Here is a 20680-nt window from a genome sequence, read left to right on the forward strand (position 1 = left end):
TGACCATTTACAGACAGACCTGCACATGGTCTGACAATGATATCAGAGCACTTCTAAAAACAAGACGTTTTCACCAAAACACTCTCCGATAATCAAACAAATCAAAGGGCAATCTAACTGGATCCACAAAAGCCAAACATGTAGCTGCCAAAGAACTGCTGTTATCTCTGGCATGGTTGGGTCACTGGGACATTTCACAGAAACAAAAATGTATTTCCTGTGTAGACCCAATTAAAATACCTCCAGGGAAATGTTTCATGTGCTCTTAAGACCTGAAGCCAAAGTTACCCAAGTAGTTTGTAAGGAATGAGAATACTTCCCTGGGGTTGATGGAAAGCACCGAGTACCCTTTGCTCCTCTAATTACAGTTAGGTTCAGCAGCAGCCTCTGACCTTGCAAATATCTGGCAGAAGGGTGCTGTACCCTCCCAGCGAGAGGGAGGCTGCTTCCCGCTGCCAGGAGTGAGCTCAGATAGCGTTGGAGGGCACTGCAGGATTCAGCCCAGGTGTCCCTCTACGACAGAAGCCACTGGCCTCTCCTGGTCTACACACAAGCTTTGGAGAACACAGTATAGTCTGTAAAAGGTAAGTTGTACCTCTCCTCCCAGGTCTGACCAAGTTCTATCTCCACAGCTGTGTCCACTTTCTTTCACAGGGAGAAGGACTTTGATGTCCATGCAGAGGTCTCCAAGGACAGATGGAGGCTGTGGGTCACTCACTATGCAGGTAACAAGGCTTTGGTCACCACCTCCTTAATTTTCCTTTTTTATCTTTCTTTTTTTTTTCTCTGTTCATCCCACTATTAGTTCATGTGCTTATACTGCAGGATCTGGCTGCTTTTCTTGCTGTTCTGGCTGGGACAAGGGAGGCAGATGGTTCCCCCAGGTTGGTGAAATATGATAAGAGGATAGTGGGAAGAGGCAAGGATGAGAACTTGGTTATTTTGCTCATAACAGGATGTGCCTCTTCTCTGCCCTTCAGTCCCAATGACTCATCTACTCTATATGTGCTCCCATCAGGTTTTGTAGAAAGCAGTTGCCGCTCCAGGATTTTTTGGATGAAACTGAATAAATTCTTTCTCCAGGGAAAGTTCTTCCAGCTGGAAATCTATGGTGAGTCACAAGTGTCTGCCCCAAATACCATGATGGCTGGGGAATCACCCAAGTGATCACAGAAGTCTGTGATCTGGATGCTGCTGCCATCTATTGATAATTGGTAACTGACTCCAAAGAACCTGCAGCACAGCCTTGTCACCCAGACCTGGCCTCTCACACCTCAATTTGGCCAGTATCCCTACAGAGCAACAAAGCTTGTATCTACAGCCACAGCCCCCTTTGTCCCTTACAACTGACCTGCTGGGGAAAGGAGAAAGGATGGTCTGAAGAGGAAGGATGGGCATTTGGCTTTCATACTTTCCCCTGCTGAGCTCTTACATGTGCCTAGTAAGAAAAGCAATATATTGAATATTGGATATGTCCTGGACAGCACAAATGACAATAGCGGTGTAGGATGGGTAATACCCAGAAAACACACTCTCAGTGAGTGCTGAGTGCTGCAGAAATTACAGGATTTTTTTTTTTTTAATTTCCTATTTAACACCACCAATTTCCTATTTAACCTACAGGAATATATATAATAACCTATTTAACCACCAGTTAAATATCCTAATTCAGTTTGAACAAAAGGTTTCCGTTTTGCTGGGGAAAACAAAAATCTACCAAACCAAAATGAAAACCAGAAAATGTTCACATCAGATTGTAAAAAGTATGTGATTTCACCCAAACCAGATTAATTTCTGTTGAGATCAGTCCACGTTTTTCTGAGTATTGTTTTTGTTTCACTTGATTTGGAGGCAGAACTGAAAAAGTCAAGTATGGAAAGGGTGTGGGGAGAAGTGATAGTGTTTATGAAAGCAACTGATACTGTTGGAAACAACAGACCAGCCTTCAGGCACAAAATGTTGTTTGTTTCTTCCAGCTCTATCAGTTGGTCTCATAAAAGCTGTTCTTTCTTATTCCAAAGTTATTCCCACTTATCTCCTTAGTCTATTCGGGGCTGTAAGCATACATTTACTCAAACAGCAGTTATAGTACTGTTCTACATATAAAGATGACAGACAAATCTAGAAATTGCAGTTGCAGCTAGTTAAACCCTATCTGTTTGTGCAGATTTTTGTGTCTATCCCAAGTCTAAAATAGTTCCTTAATCAGAGAGCAGATAATTAACAAAATATGATATTATTAACTCCACCAACATCAAGAGCTGAATGCAACCAGCCCTCATCCTGTCTGTTACTTGACTCCCCCACAGGTTTCACAGCATGCAGAGATGAGCAGCATACATGATCAACATATAAAAATGCCCATCCAAAATAGGTCCCTGACTGTATCCTTTGACCAGAGTGAGCAGCAGATTATCATAGGTTGATGGTTTTTAAAAATGGGTGGGCTTAATAGCCCATAACTCTTTTCTAGGGAGTTAGGGAGGGCAAAAAGTAGGTGAGGCCTCAGAGAAGCTCTCTGTAATAGTACTTCAAGGTGGCAGTGGCAAAAGCTTCTGGATGCAAAGAGACCAGCATTACATGGGTGAGGTTGAGTCACACCAGACTGTGTCATACATTCTTACAAATGCCAGGGCAGTTTCACCAGCTCTTTAACAGCACACACCACTGGACAGCATCCAACCCAGATGGACCTCTTCAGAGAAGAGCTGCATGACAGGGCCTCAGAACTACTCTGCCCCACGACCTGCCCTGAGCTTTACATACCACATATAATTCCCTTTTTCTGTAGATCCTTATGCTGGCCCCATTCTGCTGGATGAGAAATTAGCATCTCGCTGTGGCTACATGCTGTCAGAAGACGTGTGGGGCAACCCCGTCTTCCGCGCGTCAGTGCTCGGCTGTCACGTGGCCAACGAGGTAAGACCCAGACATGTGCGTGAAGACAGCTCAGACTGCACATCCTCTCCAAATAGACAAGACTGAGATACTATATGGCATTCTAATGACACCTTTTGAGAATAGTGAATTCAAGGAACCAGTATTGGTAGTGTGTAGAAATGAATAGGCAACTGCTCTCCACTACGAGGTTTGTTCAGTGTGACTGACATGGGATTTCCTCTGCCCATGGAATGACACTTAGCCTAATGTTGCTGACTAGCTGCCAGTTCTCAAGCATATCTTTGTAGCTGCTGATTTGCCAGAGAGTTTCTTGAAAGCCTCTCTGGAAAGAAGTAGGCATCTGCTTGAAAAAGCAACATTTGCAGTGTGATTCTGGCAGATTGTTTCCTGGCTTAATCTGTGTGGTAATGTGCCTATTAACACATGCCTAGGAAAGTAGATCACACATGTCTATTAGACCCAGATTTGTCTCATGTAACTTTAGCCATCTAAAAGATAATGTCTAGCCTAAACTAGTTGTTTAGGCTTCCACAATAGTCAATGGAGAGAGGCAGGCATCTCCGGAAGGTGATTCACCCCTTCCAAAAATACATGTAAAAGTGTAGCCTGGACTTCTAATTTCTAAATATTCATTGAGATGAAATGTACCCAGAAACAGAATATATCAGAGTAGAAACTTCATTGCTTGTCCATGTTTAGTCTGGTTGGTCCTGGAAGCCCCACAGAAAAAATATGGTAAAACTTTATGGGCAGAGGTTATGCTAACAAGGACAGGGGGTGTGCAGTGTGCTGTGCAATGACCTGGATTTCCAGGCTGGAAATTTCTCTGGAAAGTTTTTGCTGTTTTCTATAGAAAAATACACATCTATGTCAGATAGAAGCATGGTCCATGGCTCTGTGTGTGGCTCCTGAAGAGCTGAAGAACCAAAAGGAGTTCTTACTGGAGCTAGTCAAAATAGATTCTAAACAGTATTTTTAAGATAGATCTGAACAACCTACATCAAAAAAAAGGTCCAGTACTTTCTCTCCGTAGGGAAGCACATGGTTCACAAATGGGAGAAATGTGAACCACATGGTGAAGTAGGTGAGATCTTCTCTTGACCAGATGCTCCCGTACAGTGTGTCAAGAATAGTGCTGGGATGTGATCTGAGACAAAGGCTGTGAGTGCTGAGGCAATGTCTCTGGCTCAGAAAGACCCTGCACACAAACCACTTAAGACAGGGAGGTATATTGGAGGAACTGTCACTGCAGCTCTAAACCTGTTCTCATCATTATAGAACACCTCCAGAAACAGGACTAGATGGTCCCACGCAGCCATCCTGGAACCTTACACAGTATCTACTGAATTGCCATTTTTTTTTCCCAGGCAGATGAGCTGTTTACTCTGACTGTGAACATCAAGGTCTCCTCATTTTCAAGCATGAGGGCAGCTGTGACCTACACCTACCCTATGTACTGCTCCTACCCTTCCTGGGCTTCAAGAGAAATTGTATGTGAAGAAAACTACATGGAGGTAAAAATTCTCCCACTGAAGTTGAGGCTACGTCCAAGCTCCCTGCCAGGCACAACAACCTCCACAAATTCCTGTCAGAAGTTGATTGTACACTATGTACCAGGCATAATAGCAACCTGCTGATATTTAGCAGAGTTTGTAACTGTAGATGCTTATTAATAACACATTTACATGCCATAGGTATTTTGGATGCAGTGAAATTCAGCTAACTGTACAGATGATGTAAATCAAGCCTCTGCAAGCAAGTCAATAGCCTGGCAGGGCAAGCTCTTTAGCTCATGAGAGTACCTTTATGTTATAAAGTGCTGCGGCATCTGTGAGAATGTCATCCTTATGCCTGAAATAATAAAACGTAGAGTTTGTAGAGCTGCATCTCTGCTGTATCTCATAAGACTGTGAACAAACCAAACTTCACTGCTTTTTGTACACAGCTACTATAGGTAGGACAAAGGAAGCATATTTCTCCTTTTAGAACATGAGGCTGTGCAGTCACCTCTGTGTGTTGCAACACACTTAAACCATGACACAGATGCCTGAGGCAAACACTGACTTCCAACTCTGTGTCCTCTGACTCTGTTCTCTTTCTTCACCTCACTCTGAAGCACACACTGGCAAGATTTACTCCATAGCATCTACCTTAGGTACTGGGGATCCTGCATTTTCAGGTGTTCAAGCTGCATGGGAAGAGGGAACTGGTCCTGTTAAAACCAATAACCTGGTTCTTTATACCTCTGGTGAGGAGACCTAGATGTCCCTGAAAGTCTCTGGATTGGAATCTAGTTCACAATTTAGTAGATATGAAGCAGGGCTTTTGGGTAACCTGGTCATACACAAAGTATTCCTTCTGCTATACATGCACCACCATAAAGGCTGTGGGTTTTTTACTTTAATTGTAAGACCACAGAAATTACTGCCATCAAGAGCCTCTATGGAAACACTTTAATTACCTCCAAAGAATGTAAATTGCTAAATCCAGACATACTTTGGAGAAGAAATCTGAATGCTCTCTTTCTCTCTCTGTTCCCTATGCCTGTAATGATACTGAAGATCTGTTTGCTCCCAAAGAATGTCCTTTGTGTCCCCAGGTGTCAGTGAAGACTGATGTCCCGGCAGTTTCAAATGACTACACCGTAGCGTGGATGTCAGCACTGCCAGAGGTATGAAGGGGAGCTTTTCCTAACAGTTCCTAGCCTGCCTCATTTCTCTAGACTTATGAGTCACTCTTGGGGCATAGCTCCATCTCTCTCAAAAAAATCCAGGGAGATGACAATGTTGCCATCAAGTACTGAAAAACCTCTCAAGTATTTTTAGACCTCTAGACTGCAAAAAGACATTTAGGTGGGAGAACAGAGCCATATGCTTTTTCCATTAGTGGAAATGCATTCAAGACAAACAAAGGTAGGTGGTTCTTCACACAATGGGTAGGGAATCTGACAAACTCATGGCCAAAAGATGCTGTGGCTGTTAAAAGCTTATTTGATCCCAAGAAGAGTCTGGAAAAGTTGACTGAAGAGAAATCCAATAAGATGTACAAAATACAAAGAAGTTACAGATAGCTCAGGAGTCCCTGAGATGAAAAGTATTTGAGGATGGAAAGAATTATGGGGAAATTATGACTGAAGCATCTCTCTTACGAGGAAAGGTTGAGGGAGCCGGGCCTGTTTAGCCTAGAGAAGACTAAGAGGATCTTATCGATGTCTGTAAGTATCTGAAGAGGATGAAGTCAGGCTCTTCTCAGTGATGCCAATTAGTAGGACAAGAGGCAATAGGTAGAAACTGATCCACTGGAAGTTCCACCTGAGTATGAGGAAGAACTTCTTTACTGTGTGGGTGACCATGCATTGGAACAGACTGCCCAGAGAGTTGTGACTCTCCTTCTCTGGAGATATTCAAAAGCCTCCTGGACACAATCCTGAGTAATGTGCTTTAGGGGACCCTGCTCAAGCAGTGAGGTTGAACTAGATGACCTCCAGTGGTTCCTTCCAACCTTAACCATTCTGTGGTTCTGTGAAGTACATATGCTTGTCCTATTTTTCTCATGTCTCACCTGCTCCTTATGCCCATTTTCCTTTTGACTATACTCCCATATGGCTATTATTTCAGGGGACTCTGTTCTAGGACAGTACAGGCATTCCTCTCTTCTTTTCTTTGGTACACTAAGGTAGTCTGTCATTTGGCCTCTGGAGTACTCCAGCAATCAACAGGCATGATGACAATCATTTTCTTAACAGCACAGGTACTTTTGTCCACAGTGGATTTGTTCAAGGCCACCAGTCTAAGTTTCTTCCAGTGCTGCTATAAGACCACCTTTACAGATGCCTGAAAGAGCTCTAGAATTCCTTGTCTTTATATATATCAAAGAAATTTCTTGCCTGGGATGAACTAGTAGTGTCCAGTATCCTTCCAGTTACTCAAGCTTCTAATAGGAAAATAGGTGCTACAATACTGTACTTTTTTAGAGACTTTGGTAGACTTAGATTTGATGCAGCTCATCTCTCTCTTGCAGATTCAAAATGTTGCATACCAGCAATGGCAACTGATGTTTGTTTCTCCATCAGGGAGAAAGAGAGTAACAGTAAGTGATGCAGTGAAACTGGGATACAGCTTCAATAACACGCTGTCCCGAGTGTACCTGCGCGCGCCCTACCACAGCAACGAGTCTGACGTCAGTGTGGTGAGTTGCTGGTCTCAGTCACACACAAAGCTCTGCCCTTTCCACTGCCTCTCTAGAGCATCAGCTCTCTTTTTCTGCCTGCATCCCATCAGGTCAGTGGTGTGAATATGAACATGGTCACTTCCACTTCCATGTACAGGCAGCGGTGGCTGCTTTTGCTGATTGACACAACTGTCTCCTGTCCTGTTGGTAAGGATTTCTTCCTTCTTCACTAAAAACAGCCACCTAAGGAGCTAGTAGAAAACACAGTCTTCCCATTTCACTTTGACCTACTCTAAGAGAAGGGGATTACAAGCTGCCCTCAGAGCAACATGAGCTAAGAGTCTGTGGCTTTAGTCCCGGACAAACATGTTCCCTGCTGTGACAGTGCATTACTTGTGTTCCCAGTGCAGTGTTGTGCCTTCTCTCCAGTTTCTCAAATCCTCATGTTAGATGCAGGGAACTGGAGACAAGTAAAACTGCTATAGAAGAGCCAAGGAGCTTCCCCTGGACTAATCCCACAGCCCTGGCTCTCCTCTTTTGCACCACTCCATGCAGGGCATGTATCTCTGCATCCTTGAGACTCACCTAGTTCTTTTTCTCTGGAGAGGCAGAACTACTCTGCCTTTTTGCAGAGAAGTAGTGGCTGTACCTTCTGGCTCTCACAGAAGAGTATTAATGTGAACAAGTGGTGAGAAGCAGGAGGTTTTAAGTTGTCATGACCCTGAAACCAATATTTCAAGAGGGTCCGAACAGATTGCTCTGTGCCTTTTATTCCTTTTGCCAGCAAGCCCTGGGACCAGAAGGGCAACAGAGCAGGTAAATGGCAGCGTGACTGCTGGCTCTTGTGAAAAAATTAATGATTCACCTGCAACTGGTGATTCAAGTCTGCTTTGAGTGCCAGGGTCTCTATGACAAAATAGTCATCAGTTGACCAATATCCTACAAGGTGTTGCATCAGTGAAAGCTGTACAGATGTCCTGGTGGAAAGGAGTCAGGGAAAAGCATCCCTGTTGCACAGGGATGGCTGTGGCAACACCAGTGACTCATCCTCTGGGACTGTCTATCTAACTCCACAGATGGCATCAGCTTCACTGATACTACACTGACATGGACGATGCCAAGGGTTATTCCCACATTAGTGGTTCAAGAATCCACCTTTCTGTCTAAAAGCATTGTAATGGGAGTTGGTGATCAAGTCATAGTTAATCCAGAGGAGAAGAACTACTTACTGAAGCACAACGAGACACACATCAGAATAACTATCCCTATTGGAGCAGAAGAAGGCAGGCTAAAGGTTAGTACAAACCTGTCACACACAAACACGTCTGAGGGCCTGTACCATGGAAGATGTTTCTAAATCATGAACATTCCAAATACTGATTGATTGCTGCTTAAAATTTGTAGATACAATAAATATTTGAAAACCTAGATGCTCCTCCATATTTTGAAAGCACTTACTCAGAAACTAAGAATTTATGATTGCAAAACATGATAGAAGTAAGCGACTGCCTTTTTTAAATACTCTCTAAGACATACCAGTAAACTAAGAGTGAAAGGATTCCTGGACACTGGAATTCAATTGTCTATGTTGTTAAATTGTGAAACTAGTCCTCGTAAACTTCTGGCCTGGCTCAAGCAGTAATTTCCCGGCCAATTTCCGTGAGGACAGCATGAGTTAGCATGGGCCAGGTTTTCCACATGTAGTTGGGGTGCAACCACCTGCCTTGAACATAGTTTATTTCTCATCAATCTGTAATTTACAGATACAGAGACAACATCAAAAAATTGTTCAGTCTAACAGAATAGAATGGGTTGGGTTAGGAGGCACCTTTAAAGATCATCTCATCCAGACTCCCCTGTCATGGGCAGAAACATCTTTCTCTAGGTTGGGTTGCTCAAAACTCCATCCAACTTGACCCTGAACACCTGGAAAGAAGCTGGCAATATTCCTACAAGTCTCTTTAACAGTTCCATTTGTGTGGATGACATTGGTGTGATTTTCAGTTATCCCCTTCATAAGTTCCCTTTTTTTGTGTATCAGTGGATACTTCCATCACTGCGTGTATGGTAACACCAGACAGGCTTGCTGGAAGCACTGAGAAACCTTCAGAGTGAACTGGGACAGAACAGGACACATGACTGGTAATCCAGAGATTGTTAAAAAACAAACAAAACAAAACAAAACAAATACGTTGACATGTTAAACTCAATGAGGACACCCCCACAAACCTGATACTTCCTTGTGGAGGATCTCAGCAGTATCTGAGCCACACATGGACCAGATAAATGGGACAAGCTAACAAACAAACAAGCTTCTCTAGCAAAATTCTTCCCAAACTGTACTAGTATATAATTTTCTCTTACTAGTGTAATAATTTTAACCATATACAGTCATCCCTTTATTGAACTATTGAGAATTAGGTCTTAATCACACATTTTACTTCCTAGAGTTCCATATCTGGCGGTGTATATGGAGTCATTTACAGTATTGACTTGTTTTTGGAGCACACGTGGACAGATGCAGCTTGGCAACACACAAAGTACACAGTAATCAAATCCATCACTACACCTTTCATGCCACAAATGCCGACTGTTATCAACAGTAAGTCATTCCTCTCATTGTCTTTTACCACTTTTTTGCTGTGTTATACATCGCTCCACTTGACCTCTGCCACACCCCTCCATACTCCACAATGTTCTCAACTCCCACTTCTAATTTGCTAGCCAAAGTCAACCACAAAGCTTTAGACTTAACTTATTAGTTGCTGATAAAAACATAAACATTTCTTTTGTTTTACTATCCAGATTTTTCCAGTGAGCACTGGGACCCTAGAATAAAGATGTTGTGATGTGCAGTTATCACACTGGGGAGAAGGACAGTGTTCATTGATGGCATTTTTTCCCCCAAAATGCCTGCATTTGTTACCTGAGGAGCATATTGAAATCATTGTGCCATCCAGTACTGCAGTCATGGTCATGCATTTTCAAATACACTAAGGCACTAAATTGGGAGCCCCTGGTGGTCTAGTGGTAAGGGCGCAGCGCTGTCACCGCCGAGACCCGGGTTCGATTCCCGGTCAGGGCCACTCCCCGGGCCAGATGGAGCTCGTTAGCCCTGAAAGGCAACCCATCTACGTCCTAAGGACCTCGCTGCCACCGTCCAAGCTCGCTTGGCCCCGGCAGATGAACCTTAGGATTAAAGGGTGGGCTCAGTTCTGCGCACACTGTGTCTCACCTAAAAAAATCCAATGCGCAGGCTGGAAGGTGTAAAGACCTTCCCCGGATCTTCGCTCGCGAAGACTGGCCATTATTAAGGCACTAAACATCTTTGGAGCTGTCTGTATAAGGGATATAGAAAGAAAACGGAGCCATACATTATGATAGTTTTTCCATGTTTTATGTGGCTGAACTAGATTCTAGCTTTCTTCATAGGAAATTCACTGCACATCATAGTGCACCTCTAGAAAGTCACTGTACCCACTTTCTATAAAGTTGTATGTATTTGTTGTTAATCTCCTGCAGCTTGAAGCAATTCTCATGTACTCAGGCTATTTCAGATCTGACTAGAATACAAACACTCATTAATCAGAGCCATTAAAGAGATGGCTGTTGGCTAAGTTTCCTGGAATTTGAATGGGAGGCCACCCCAAATGTCTTCGTTACTTGATCCACATCAGCAGTAATTTGATGTTCTCTCCCTGCAGATACTGTGCCAGAGGAACGGCTTTTTAATGTTGCATTTGGACACTTTCTTCATGATGTCTCTCTGGTGGCAATTGCAATAGGAAATGTGCCATTTACCCCGAGGGAAGCACAGCACCACAGGTTCAGGGTTTATGAAACTCACTTTTCTAACAGAACAAAAGGGTTTATCCTGGAAATCTCTTTTGATGATCCATATGTCCTAAAAGAGGTAAGATACAGCAGGTCACTTCGGCAGATGAGTGGAGAAGGTGGGGCAGTCCCTTTGCAGACACAGCTTTTATTAACCAGCAACTGTTCCTTAGTCAAAAAAGTGTCAATGAGTCTGAGCTCATCTGAGTTAAGATTAGAGGTTAGAGGCTTATGTCTCCAGTTTACCCTCCATAGGTCTCTAGGAGACACACAGTATCAAGTGTGATTAGATGACATGAAATATCACTTTCTTTAGTGCTTGTCTGCATGGCTGATGTCCAAGTGCACACCCAACAGGAAGAGGCTTGTCAAATCTGTATTAAATAGATACTGTCCCTTGAAACAGGAGTGTCTTGGAAAAATGAATCAATTATTGCAATGCTACAAACACCAGTTACCAACATCCAGTAACTCTTCTGTACTGTTTGTGCAGAGCCATTTGACCGCTGGCACAGGCCATGCCCTGTGCGAGCACGTAGAGGCAGGCTCAGGGTATCCTAAATCTAATTTTGTTAAGTTTCAGACCGTTTGTAATCTAAACATTTCTCAAAAAGTATGAACTCACAGAGGGATTTCAACCTCTCATTTCAGTGGGAGGATGCATAACTGCAGATCCTGAACCACTGTTCCAACCAAACCACGCAGAGCTGTGATGCTATTTTCTGTTACAAGGAACAACATTGTGAAAGCACAGGATCAGAACTTGTGCAAATAGTTTTCAGGTTGCAGTCAAACCACAGTTAAATTGCATTAAGGATCAAAGCAAGCCAAAAAATTCAGAAGTATTTCTTTCAGGTTGAACACCGGGTTTTGCTTTAGGAGCACTTTTAGTGAAGTAAAAGAGGATACTGAGAGGGATCTCTCATAGAATCTCCTCACACCTTCTAACTAACCAATTACTTACTCTCCTGGGTTCAGCCCACACTTTGAGTAAAGAAGAATAAGGATTTGGAACCGGATCTCCCTCTACAAGCTCTTTCACCAGTGGGCTACACAGGAACCACCACTGTGTTCACTTGTGCCTCCATTTTCTGAGCAGGCACAACGTGCTCCACATTTATGTTTGGCTGAAAGAGCTATTGAATCCAGGCCAGATTTCTGAATAGTTTTAGTCCAGCTGAAGCGATATTTTTGAAGGCTAAGATATTTGTAGGGGAGAGGAGGGTGTTGGAATAATTATTTAGTGTTGCTCAGGATATACATGCCTGTCTGTGCTGGAAGCCATTGCTGCTGCAGCCTTACACTTCTCTCTCTTTCAGTATGTTAACAGAAATGAAACAAAATACACCCTCCTGGTTAACTACACTCTTAGCGTGGGGCCAGAGATGACACTCTATTATCATTCAGCAGAGGTGGAGTGTGTGATTGCTGATATTGGTAAGCTTTCCCCTGATATTAACTGGTTTACATCAATAGCATGGACCAGGCTTTCACTGAATTCAGTGAAAAGGGCATTAGAGGGAGGGTGGGAGCTTTGGGGAAAACCTCGCCCTTCGACAGCTCATTGTTGGTAACAGCCAACTTGCTGCTTCGCTGATGGCAGCTCTTCTGCATCCTGGCAAGACAGTCTGCCCTTGAGACACTGAGAGCAATAAAACAAGTGTGTAGAACAAGTTGGCTTGCAAACTCAGTGAACCAGATGCCTCAGAACCTGAACATACATCTACTGGCAAAGCCTTCAGACATTGTTACAAGTTTCAGTTTGTCCTCAAATACAATTCTGCCTCTAAATCCAGGGCAGAACTTAACTGATTCAGGTAAATTGCTGTGATCTCTAAAGAGAGCATTTCTGTAAGGAGCAATCATCCACTAAGAGCTGTACTTAGCAGGTTACTGAAACAGTCAGGATGTCTTATAAAGGTGACAGTCTCCTCACTGTCCTATTTTATCTCTGGAATAACTCTTGATTCAACTCAAGAAGTATGATCAAAAAACATATTTACGTACATAGCTCAGCTTGCATTACTGAAACAGGGAGTAGTCCTGGAAGCAAGCTGGAAGGTCACTGCTAAAACATGAGGACTCCTCATCTCACCAAATGTAAGCTGCTACATCCACAACACAGCCAAGGCCCTGCAGACAATGCCAGCATGCACGTAACAAGCTGCTGGGGTTTTTACCCTTGATGGAAATCCCTTCCTGGGTCAAACATAATCGCTCAAACCTTCTTTCATGGCTTCTTTCTTCCCACCTTCTTCCTGCAGAACTACCAGAAGCAGTTGGCTACTGTGATGAAGAAAACCTGTATCTAACCCTCCCTACTTTTGGCTTGCACCAGTATTGGGAACTGTATCTTGGTAACACGCTGCTGAACCGGCACATTGCACTCACCTATGGGTATCTTGCAGCTACCAATTCTACACACCTGATCTTGCAAATACCTCTGTTTGCTGTGGGAGTTATCTATGAGGTACGTGTTTAGCAATGCCTTCTTTAAAGCATGTAGAACTGTTTGCTTACGCAGAATCCTACAGTCACAGTTTGTAGTGCTGTGGGCATCACACGTATTGGAAAACCTCCAGAGGGAAGAACTCTAAGACAGTGCAAGTAGGACAAGAGGCATCGGACATGGACCCTTCTGGTAATGCCATGTATGATGCAATCTGCAGCGCTCACTTGCCTCTAAAAGATATGCACCAAGTCTTCAAAAACAAACTCCTCAGTATTTTTACTAAGATGAGGCAAAGTATCCCATCTGCACTGAGCCAGAAACAATATTTCAACACAAGTTTTATGAAAGAAGCTCTTTTAAAGGAACCTTTTGTAGAAATGTTAAGACATAGCAGGGAAAAACTGATGCTGTAATAAACATCTGAACTATTTTACAATAATCAGCCAAAATTATCTCTGTGACAGTGACTGATAAATTCATACAAGAAAAATTCTGCCCCCATGTTGCATCAGGCTTCAGTCTTGACACTAACTTAACTCCTGTGACTTGTTTGTATTTAAGTGGCACAAACTAGAGAGCAAAACTTTATACATATGGATGATGTACTTTAACATGAGACCTCTTCCATCTCTTCCTTCACAGGAAGTGTCCTTTCAGAAAATCAAAGCAAGGTTTGAGGTTGCCCTAAGGAAAGTGAGAACTATGGAGACCTTACAGATGTTCTCTGTTAGCTGCAGTTTTAATTCTTCAGAATTTATAAGTAAGTTATACAACTGATCAATCAATAAAAAGATGTGTGATTCTTTCCTTGAGTTCATAACCAGCTCTTTGACTTTCTCAGTATGCCACCCAGACGGTACTATAATGATATCTGCCCAAATGAAGACAGTTCCTGCCATTGACATGAGCAAAACCAAACTAAGGGACAGCTCTTGCAAGCCTAGAGAGTATAATGAAGCACATGCCTTCTTCAAGTTCCACGTCACTACCTGTGGCACTTCTGTAAGGGTAAGCCCCTGGCTGGAGCAGATACACCTGCTGGAAGACTCTGTCTCTCCTGTATTTTCTCTTTTGTTCCCCTGCCCCAGATGCCAAGAAGATTCAATTTTTAATGAGCTTCCCATATGCACAGTTTGAAGGTGATCACATTATTTATGAAAATGAAATCTCTTATGAGAAAGAGACTCTTCCAGGACAGAGCATACCGACAATCACAAGAGATCCAGACTACAGGTAGGAGCTGCTGCTCACTGACACTGCTCACTTCGGTACAGCTCCTGGAAAGTACATGTGAACACAAAAATTACCCTTTCTCCTATTCTAGACTAACAGTCTTGTGCTACTATCAAGCAAAGGAGACCCTAGTGCTGGGGGCCTTCGTTGGTGATCCAGTCACACCACCTCCCTTTGGCGCTGGTACGATGGGGTCAAGATCAAATACTGCAGGTGGGCAATTCTCCTCCTCCATTTTTAAACCTCTCTGACTCTTTCAGTCCTAAGTTCCCTTGTTAACACATGCCCAACTTTCTCCTAAAGAACCTCATTAACATTTCCTTCTCTGCAGCAACCAGAAGGGTAAGACAAGCTCTGAATGTAGTTTCAAGAGTGTCCAAAGGTAAACGTCCTCCTATGAAAATCAGAATATTTCTAACAGAATTTTAGTTTAAATAAAATTAAACAACAAAATCTCCTGACATTTTCTCAAGATGAATCTTTCGTGGAATTCTATGAGCCCAGCATGGCCATATTCAAGCAATCTGTGGAGCCTGTGTTTCTTGAGGTGGAGCTGAAAGATGAGAGCCCCAACGTTGAGTTATACCTGGAAAACTGCTGGGTAACCAGATCTCTCGACTTCAGCAGCACCCCAAGATGGAATATCACTGTGGATGGGCAAGTAGTACTAAATGACCAATGCACCCATCAGCAAAGCCCTAATTTCTTCTAGATCTGTTCCTCTTTTCCCTCATATAGGTGTGAGATTAATGGCAGTGAGTATGCTGCAGAGTTCTGCCCAGTACCTGTTAGCCCCAGAGTCAGACATCCTTCTCACTTTAAAAGGCTGGCAGTAAGAACCCTGGCAAAGCAACTGGAACGGGTAAGACTAAGTGAAAGGCTCACGTCCCACTCCTGGACCCTATCCTGGGAGAGTCTGGACAATGTAATCAGTCATATGGTTTAGTTTTAGGTAGTCCTGCAAGGAGCAGGAAGTTCGACTTGATGATCCTTATGGGTCCTTCTTCTAACCTGAGATATTCTATGATTCTATGCTTTAAAAAATAGTTGATTTAAACACCTCACAGACTTAAGACCTAGTCAGCATTCAACTCAACTAGCCTGACTGCTGCTTTAATTTAGTTCTCAAATCTCATCTGCAACAGAGTTGACTTAAGATTGGACTGGCTGAAGTAAACAAAAGAATTTTTTATGTAAATATGATTTTTACATGCTGTTTCTGGCTTTGTTTAGGATTAGATCCATAGCACTTCAGCTCAAAATGTCTAGAGCAGAAAAGTCAACTTATATGCCCTAATATGCACATGAAGTTCATCTCTGTTTTCTCCCACCTGTCCCAGCCAGTCATCCTTCTCCTTGGATGCCAGCCCAATGAGAAGGGAACCAGAGGCATGTGGATTTGGTCTTAATTTTTGAGATTCTGTTCACCTCTAACAGGACTAATTAGAGCAAAAAAAACTGCAGGACAGTCACCTGCGGGTACTTTACTCCTAGTGCACCCAGCTGAGTGGACTGCACATCCTGACTACGAGTATTGATGCCAGCCACGGCAGTACCCCTGCTTGGGCAGCTTAAGTAACTGCACCCTTTTTTGACTCAGCCTTCCATAAGCAGCTCAACTTACTAGAAATGAACATGATGCAATTCTGGCTAAGTGTGCAGCTGCATATAGCACCAGATTGAGTTTCTGTCTAGTTTTGATACACTGCAGCACATGAGGTTTTAACTTCTCCTGTCTCAGCCTCTCAGTTACCAAACTGCCTGGGGGCTTCTTTGACACCAGATTTAAAACTCAAGGCAGGTTCAGCTAGAAGGTGCTGCATGGAAGCGTTCAGAGAAGCCTAAGTCTAATCAGCTGTAGTTTCTGCAAAAGGAGATCAAAAGACAAAACAATGCTCTGCAAAGTGGGATTTGATATGGACCAAGGGGCACTTTTTCTTCTTCACAGGTGTATGTGCACTGTTTGGTGGCAGCATGCTCTCCTACCAACACACCACCTGGCAGCACCTGCAGAGGACGGTGTAGCCTGAGCAGAGAGAGGAAGGGTAGGTGTGCAGGAGAAAAAAAATATTACAATGCACCCTGACCTCATGTTTTTCAGGTACTAAGGAGCTCTGACTTTGGCATCTGAAATGCCTCAGACATGAACTGTGAACACTGTTGTTACCTTTAGTTCATACTTTAATACATGAGCTCACGGAGCCCCTGGTGGTCTAGTGGTTAAGGGCGCGGCGCTATCACCGCGGAGACCCGGGTTCGATTCCCGGTCAGGGCCACTCCCGGGCAGGTGGAGCTCGTTAGCCCTTAAAGGCAACCCACCTACGTCCTAAGGACCTCGCTGCCACCGTCCAAGCTCGCTTGGCCCCGGCAGATGAACCTTAGGATTAAAGGGTGGGCTCAGTTCCGCGCACACTGTGTCTCACCTAAAAAATCCAATGCGCAGGCTGGAAGGTGGAAAGACCTTCCCCGGATCTTCACTCGAGAAGACTGGCCATTATATATTTTACATGAGCTCACAACATGTATCACGTATGTATTCCTTAAAAACTACACAAATACACTGTGTATTATTCCCAGCCCTTCCAGGTCACCATTCAGCCAGTCTCCAGGGCTATGTACTTGCAGGACCAGTATGGATTGTTCCTCCAGATCTAAGATGACACATGGAAACTGAATTTGGTAAGAATACTAGGCCCTGTGTACTCACCTGGAGATGTTACCATGCTTTGTGACACAAGCGATGCATAGCCTGTCCTTCAAGACCTCAGAAATAAAAGATCTGGAAGAAGAACTAGGGAATGGGCATGGTTTGCAGTCTCCAGGTCTAAGTCTGAGCCTGTTAGAGAGGAAAGAAGGAGAGTTACCTGCCAAGCCAAACACAGGTGGTGTGGCTCTGGAGCAGCTGCCAAGCAGCAGAGCAGGGCATGTTGGAGTTGGGTCGCAGCAGGTACTTTTGGAGCCAGGTATTATTTCAATAGGTTCTCAACAGGACTGCCCCCAGTCTTCAAGAAAATGGATCCAAAATTTTAAAATCCAACACCAAGGCACAAGTCACTGCCATATTCCAAATTCTTTTGAACGGCCCAAATCCTCCAAATAGTTAGGGTTTACACTATAGCTTCATTTGCCCTCAGAGAACCAGAGCTGTTCAACTGTATGCTCTAGCACCACTCCTCACTTCAGTCTGTGTCCCTTCAACAGCACCTGAAGGCTCTGCTGTGCTGACTGCTTTCCAAACAGTGCCACTGGACACAGGAGCTACCTCTTCCAGGGACCACCTGACCTATCTTGCTTGGAGTGACAAGACCCAACTGTGGGACAGCACTGGAAAGTTCTAGGGTCTGCTAACAGAATCAGTAAATATTGTAACCTGCTACCTCTCTGAAGTGGCTACAGAAGAAAACTTATCAGAAAATGACCCAAGGCAGCAAAATAACACTTCTTGTTTCTTCCAGCTGTTGAAATGCGGACTTGCAGATCAATAATATTATTCCAGCCCTGATTACAGCTGCTTCTTGTAATATTTCATAAAGTGACTGCCAATCCTCACATCTGAATGTAAAGTGCAAATCTGAAAAGTCAAATAAAAAAACATCAGAGCAATGTAAGCACAGAACATCCTCTTTCTAATGTGCAACAGCAACCATCTGTTGTACCAACTCCGGCTTCAAAGAGCCAAGCAACCTGCTGCCAGGGCCTCTTCCACATGCAACAAAAACACAATATTTTTTTTTTTCATTAATGCAGATTTTTGTCTATATCATTACATTGACCTGAGAATCTTGTAAACCTGTTAGTTCCTCATTTTCCTCCCACCTGCCCCTGTATGGAAAAGGCTAACTCTACAATATGGGAGTAGACAGATGCTCTAATATGAGCAAAAAGGACAACTTACCTGGCATTTTGTTTTCTGTGCACACAGAAAGCCTTTCTTTTTCATCATTATTTTTCAGAGATCAAGTACAAACCTGACCCATGACCACCTGTAATCACTCTCAGGATGTGCCTACACTGTAACTGCAGGTGTGCCTGCAGCATGTGTAGCTGTTTAACAGCAGTGAAGAGGGGGCAAGTGCACTGATGCCAATGCCGGCTGATAGCACACACCTGTGCTGTCTCCAGTGGGTTTGCCCAGCTCCTGTGGCCACTGCCAAGAACTCAAGACCCCCCTGCAGCCGTCTGGGTGCTGCCTTCCTCTCCTGTACAAGCAGTGCACTCTGCTGTCCACAGCCAACACTGCAGAGCCCAGCACGTTACTGCTCCCAGCATTTGCCAGGAGAGCACATTCCCTATTTTTAATAACAGTAACAAACTCATCTGTTGAGGATAACCTTCTATTAATCTAAAATGCAGTCCTTCAGAAATCTGTAAACTGGGATGAAGGGAAAAATAATAATGACTAAGTGCTAGCTCTTCTTTTCTTGGCACTCTGGGACACTGCCTAGTTCCACACGTCTGGTGTGGCATCACTAACGTTCACCTGCTCTGCAGCCTTGCAGAGTAGATTCAGGTAAACTTGTCTGCAGCAAGTGGGATATTCCAGATCTTCCCCTTTTGCCCTGGAAAGCCAGGAAGAAGTCCAGCAGCATTCCATTCCCATTCATCACCCATCTGACAGATGAGGAGACCTTTCCCCTGCAGATAGGTTGAAAGAGAGATGGAGAAGGGGAGACAGACCTGCATTCCCATTTCAACAGGCAATTCAGATTTCCAGCTTTGCACAGACAAGCCAGAGCAATTCCACCTCCTTGGTCTCTTCCTCCTGCCTTGGTTGCTGATGTGGTAAATGATGTTTTTCACGCTAAATCACACAGTGTGTTAGAGTTAGGAATTCACTGTTTACCTTTGAGAGTGTCTTTCTCGAGCTGTGATCCAGCCACACTATTGTAGAAGTCTATTGCTCTGCAGCAAGGTTTTTCTGGGATTATTCCCTCCTCTCAGATGTTGCAGATAGAATTTCAGCACCCTACTCCTGTCCTAGATTGCAGTTTTCAGGCCTACGGGTTTAAAGATTTTCTTGGATTAACTTTCAGGAACCACTCTGCCCATACCACTGTAGTAGAACAAGCCTTCACTATTCAGACAATGTGGAGAAAATGAATTGGCAAAATACTTATTTAAAATGCACAGAAGCACACAAGAGTCCCCAGGCTGGGGAGTCCTCAGCCTGGAAAGCACTGATCAGCCTTTTCCATAGTAACAGGAGTTATCTGATGTCTGGGACAGAGCTGGACCAGATGTTTCTTGCCGGGAGACAAGGATATCCTTCAGGTCCATTTCATATGTTCATCATACAACACAAAGATGTGAATGATGAAAAATCTGATCATCATGAGCTATAGGAAGTGATGCTTTGGCCTGCATCCAATCTCTCCAGGCTCATAGACGAAAGGGATCCTATAGGGAAAATTTAGGAAAAAATCTTCAGAAACATCCTAGAGTTCTACTCAAATGATCACAATATGCTGCTAGGTGGGACTTCCACCTTGACCAAATCTCTTTTTTTTTTTTTTTGTTTTTTTAATAAAAAGCAGCCAGATTTTCCATTATCCATGAAAGCCACTGGCTGAGGTTGAATCTCTTTTATGGTCCAGCCCCTACCTTTATTGAAAGGATGAGGCAGATCCACAGTAATCTGCTAACATAAAAGAACATTGGATATTATCCTTCTATTAGCAAGGGTCAGTTTTGAACATTGTTTTCGCCTTTCTGAATCCTTCCCCTTCAGGCAGACAATAGAGAGCATGACTTGCATAGCTGAGTTTGACCCAATAGTATTCATTCCCCACAAAATTTAAATAGTGTACCTTTCACTCCTGTCACTTTTTACCAGGTCACCTACTGAACAGGGCAGTGCACAGGATAGACCTCAGTTGTCACAGTCAAAGTTTCAGGCTTTTAATGCCAACTTACCTCTGTTGTTCACTCAGAAGACAGGCATGTGGAAGAGGAACATATTCCGGCCACTTGGTGACCCAGTCCTTTGCCCTCAACACGCCACAGCTTTCCCTTTGGAAAGGCTCTCCTTGTGGCCCACGCCACATCTAACACTAAACCTGTATGAAACACTTCTCATGCCGCTCTGTGCCC

At 43.7% G+C, this 20680-nt stretch overlaps 1 protein-coding gene across 1 annotated transcript; it reads left to right on the forward strand.

Moving 5' to 3' along the window:
• Nucleotides 1-291: 291 nt before the first annotated feature.
• On the forward strand, nt 292-18092 carry LOC126640627 (uncharacterized). The gene is made up of 23 exons (XM_050316592.1): nt 292-725; nt 826-884; nt 1019-1111; nt 2792-2919; nt 4269-4415; nt 5501-5572; nt 6922-7089; nt 7182-7278; nt 8148-8365; nt 9520-9673; nt 10776-10984; nt 12225-12342; nt 13170-13375; nt 14000-14117; nt 14199-14365; nt 14490-14590; nt 14682-14803; nt 14922-14972; nt 15064-15247; nt 15329-15452; nt 16539-16635; nt 17168-17269; nt 17792-18092. Exons 1-22 carry the CDS (start codon nt 697-699, stop codon nt 17248-17250), a joined length of 2745 nt encoding a protein of 914 aa, XP_050172549.1. The 5' UTR covers nt 292-696; the 3' UTR covers nt 17251-17269; nt 17792-18092.
• The last annotated feature ends 2588 nt before the right edge of the window (nt 18093-20680 follow it).

Source organism: Myiozetetes cayanensis, unplaced genomic scaffold (assembly GCF_022539395.1).
Source record: "Myiozetetes cayanensis isolate MyiCay16 unplaced genomic scaffold, myiCay2020 scf2-11, whole genome shotgun sequence".
NCBI classification, from domain to species: Eukaryota; Metazoa; Chordata; class Aves; order Passeriformes; family Tyrannidae; genus Myiozetetes; species Myiozetetes cayanensis.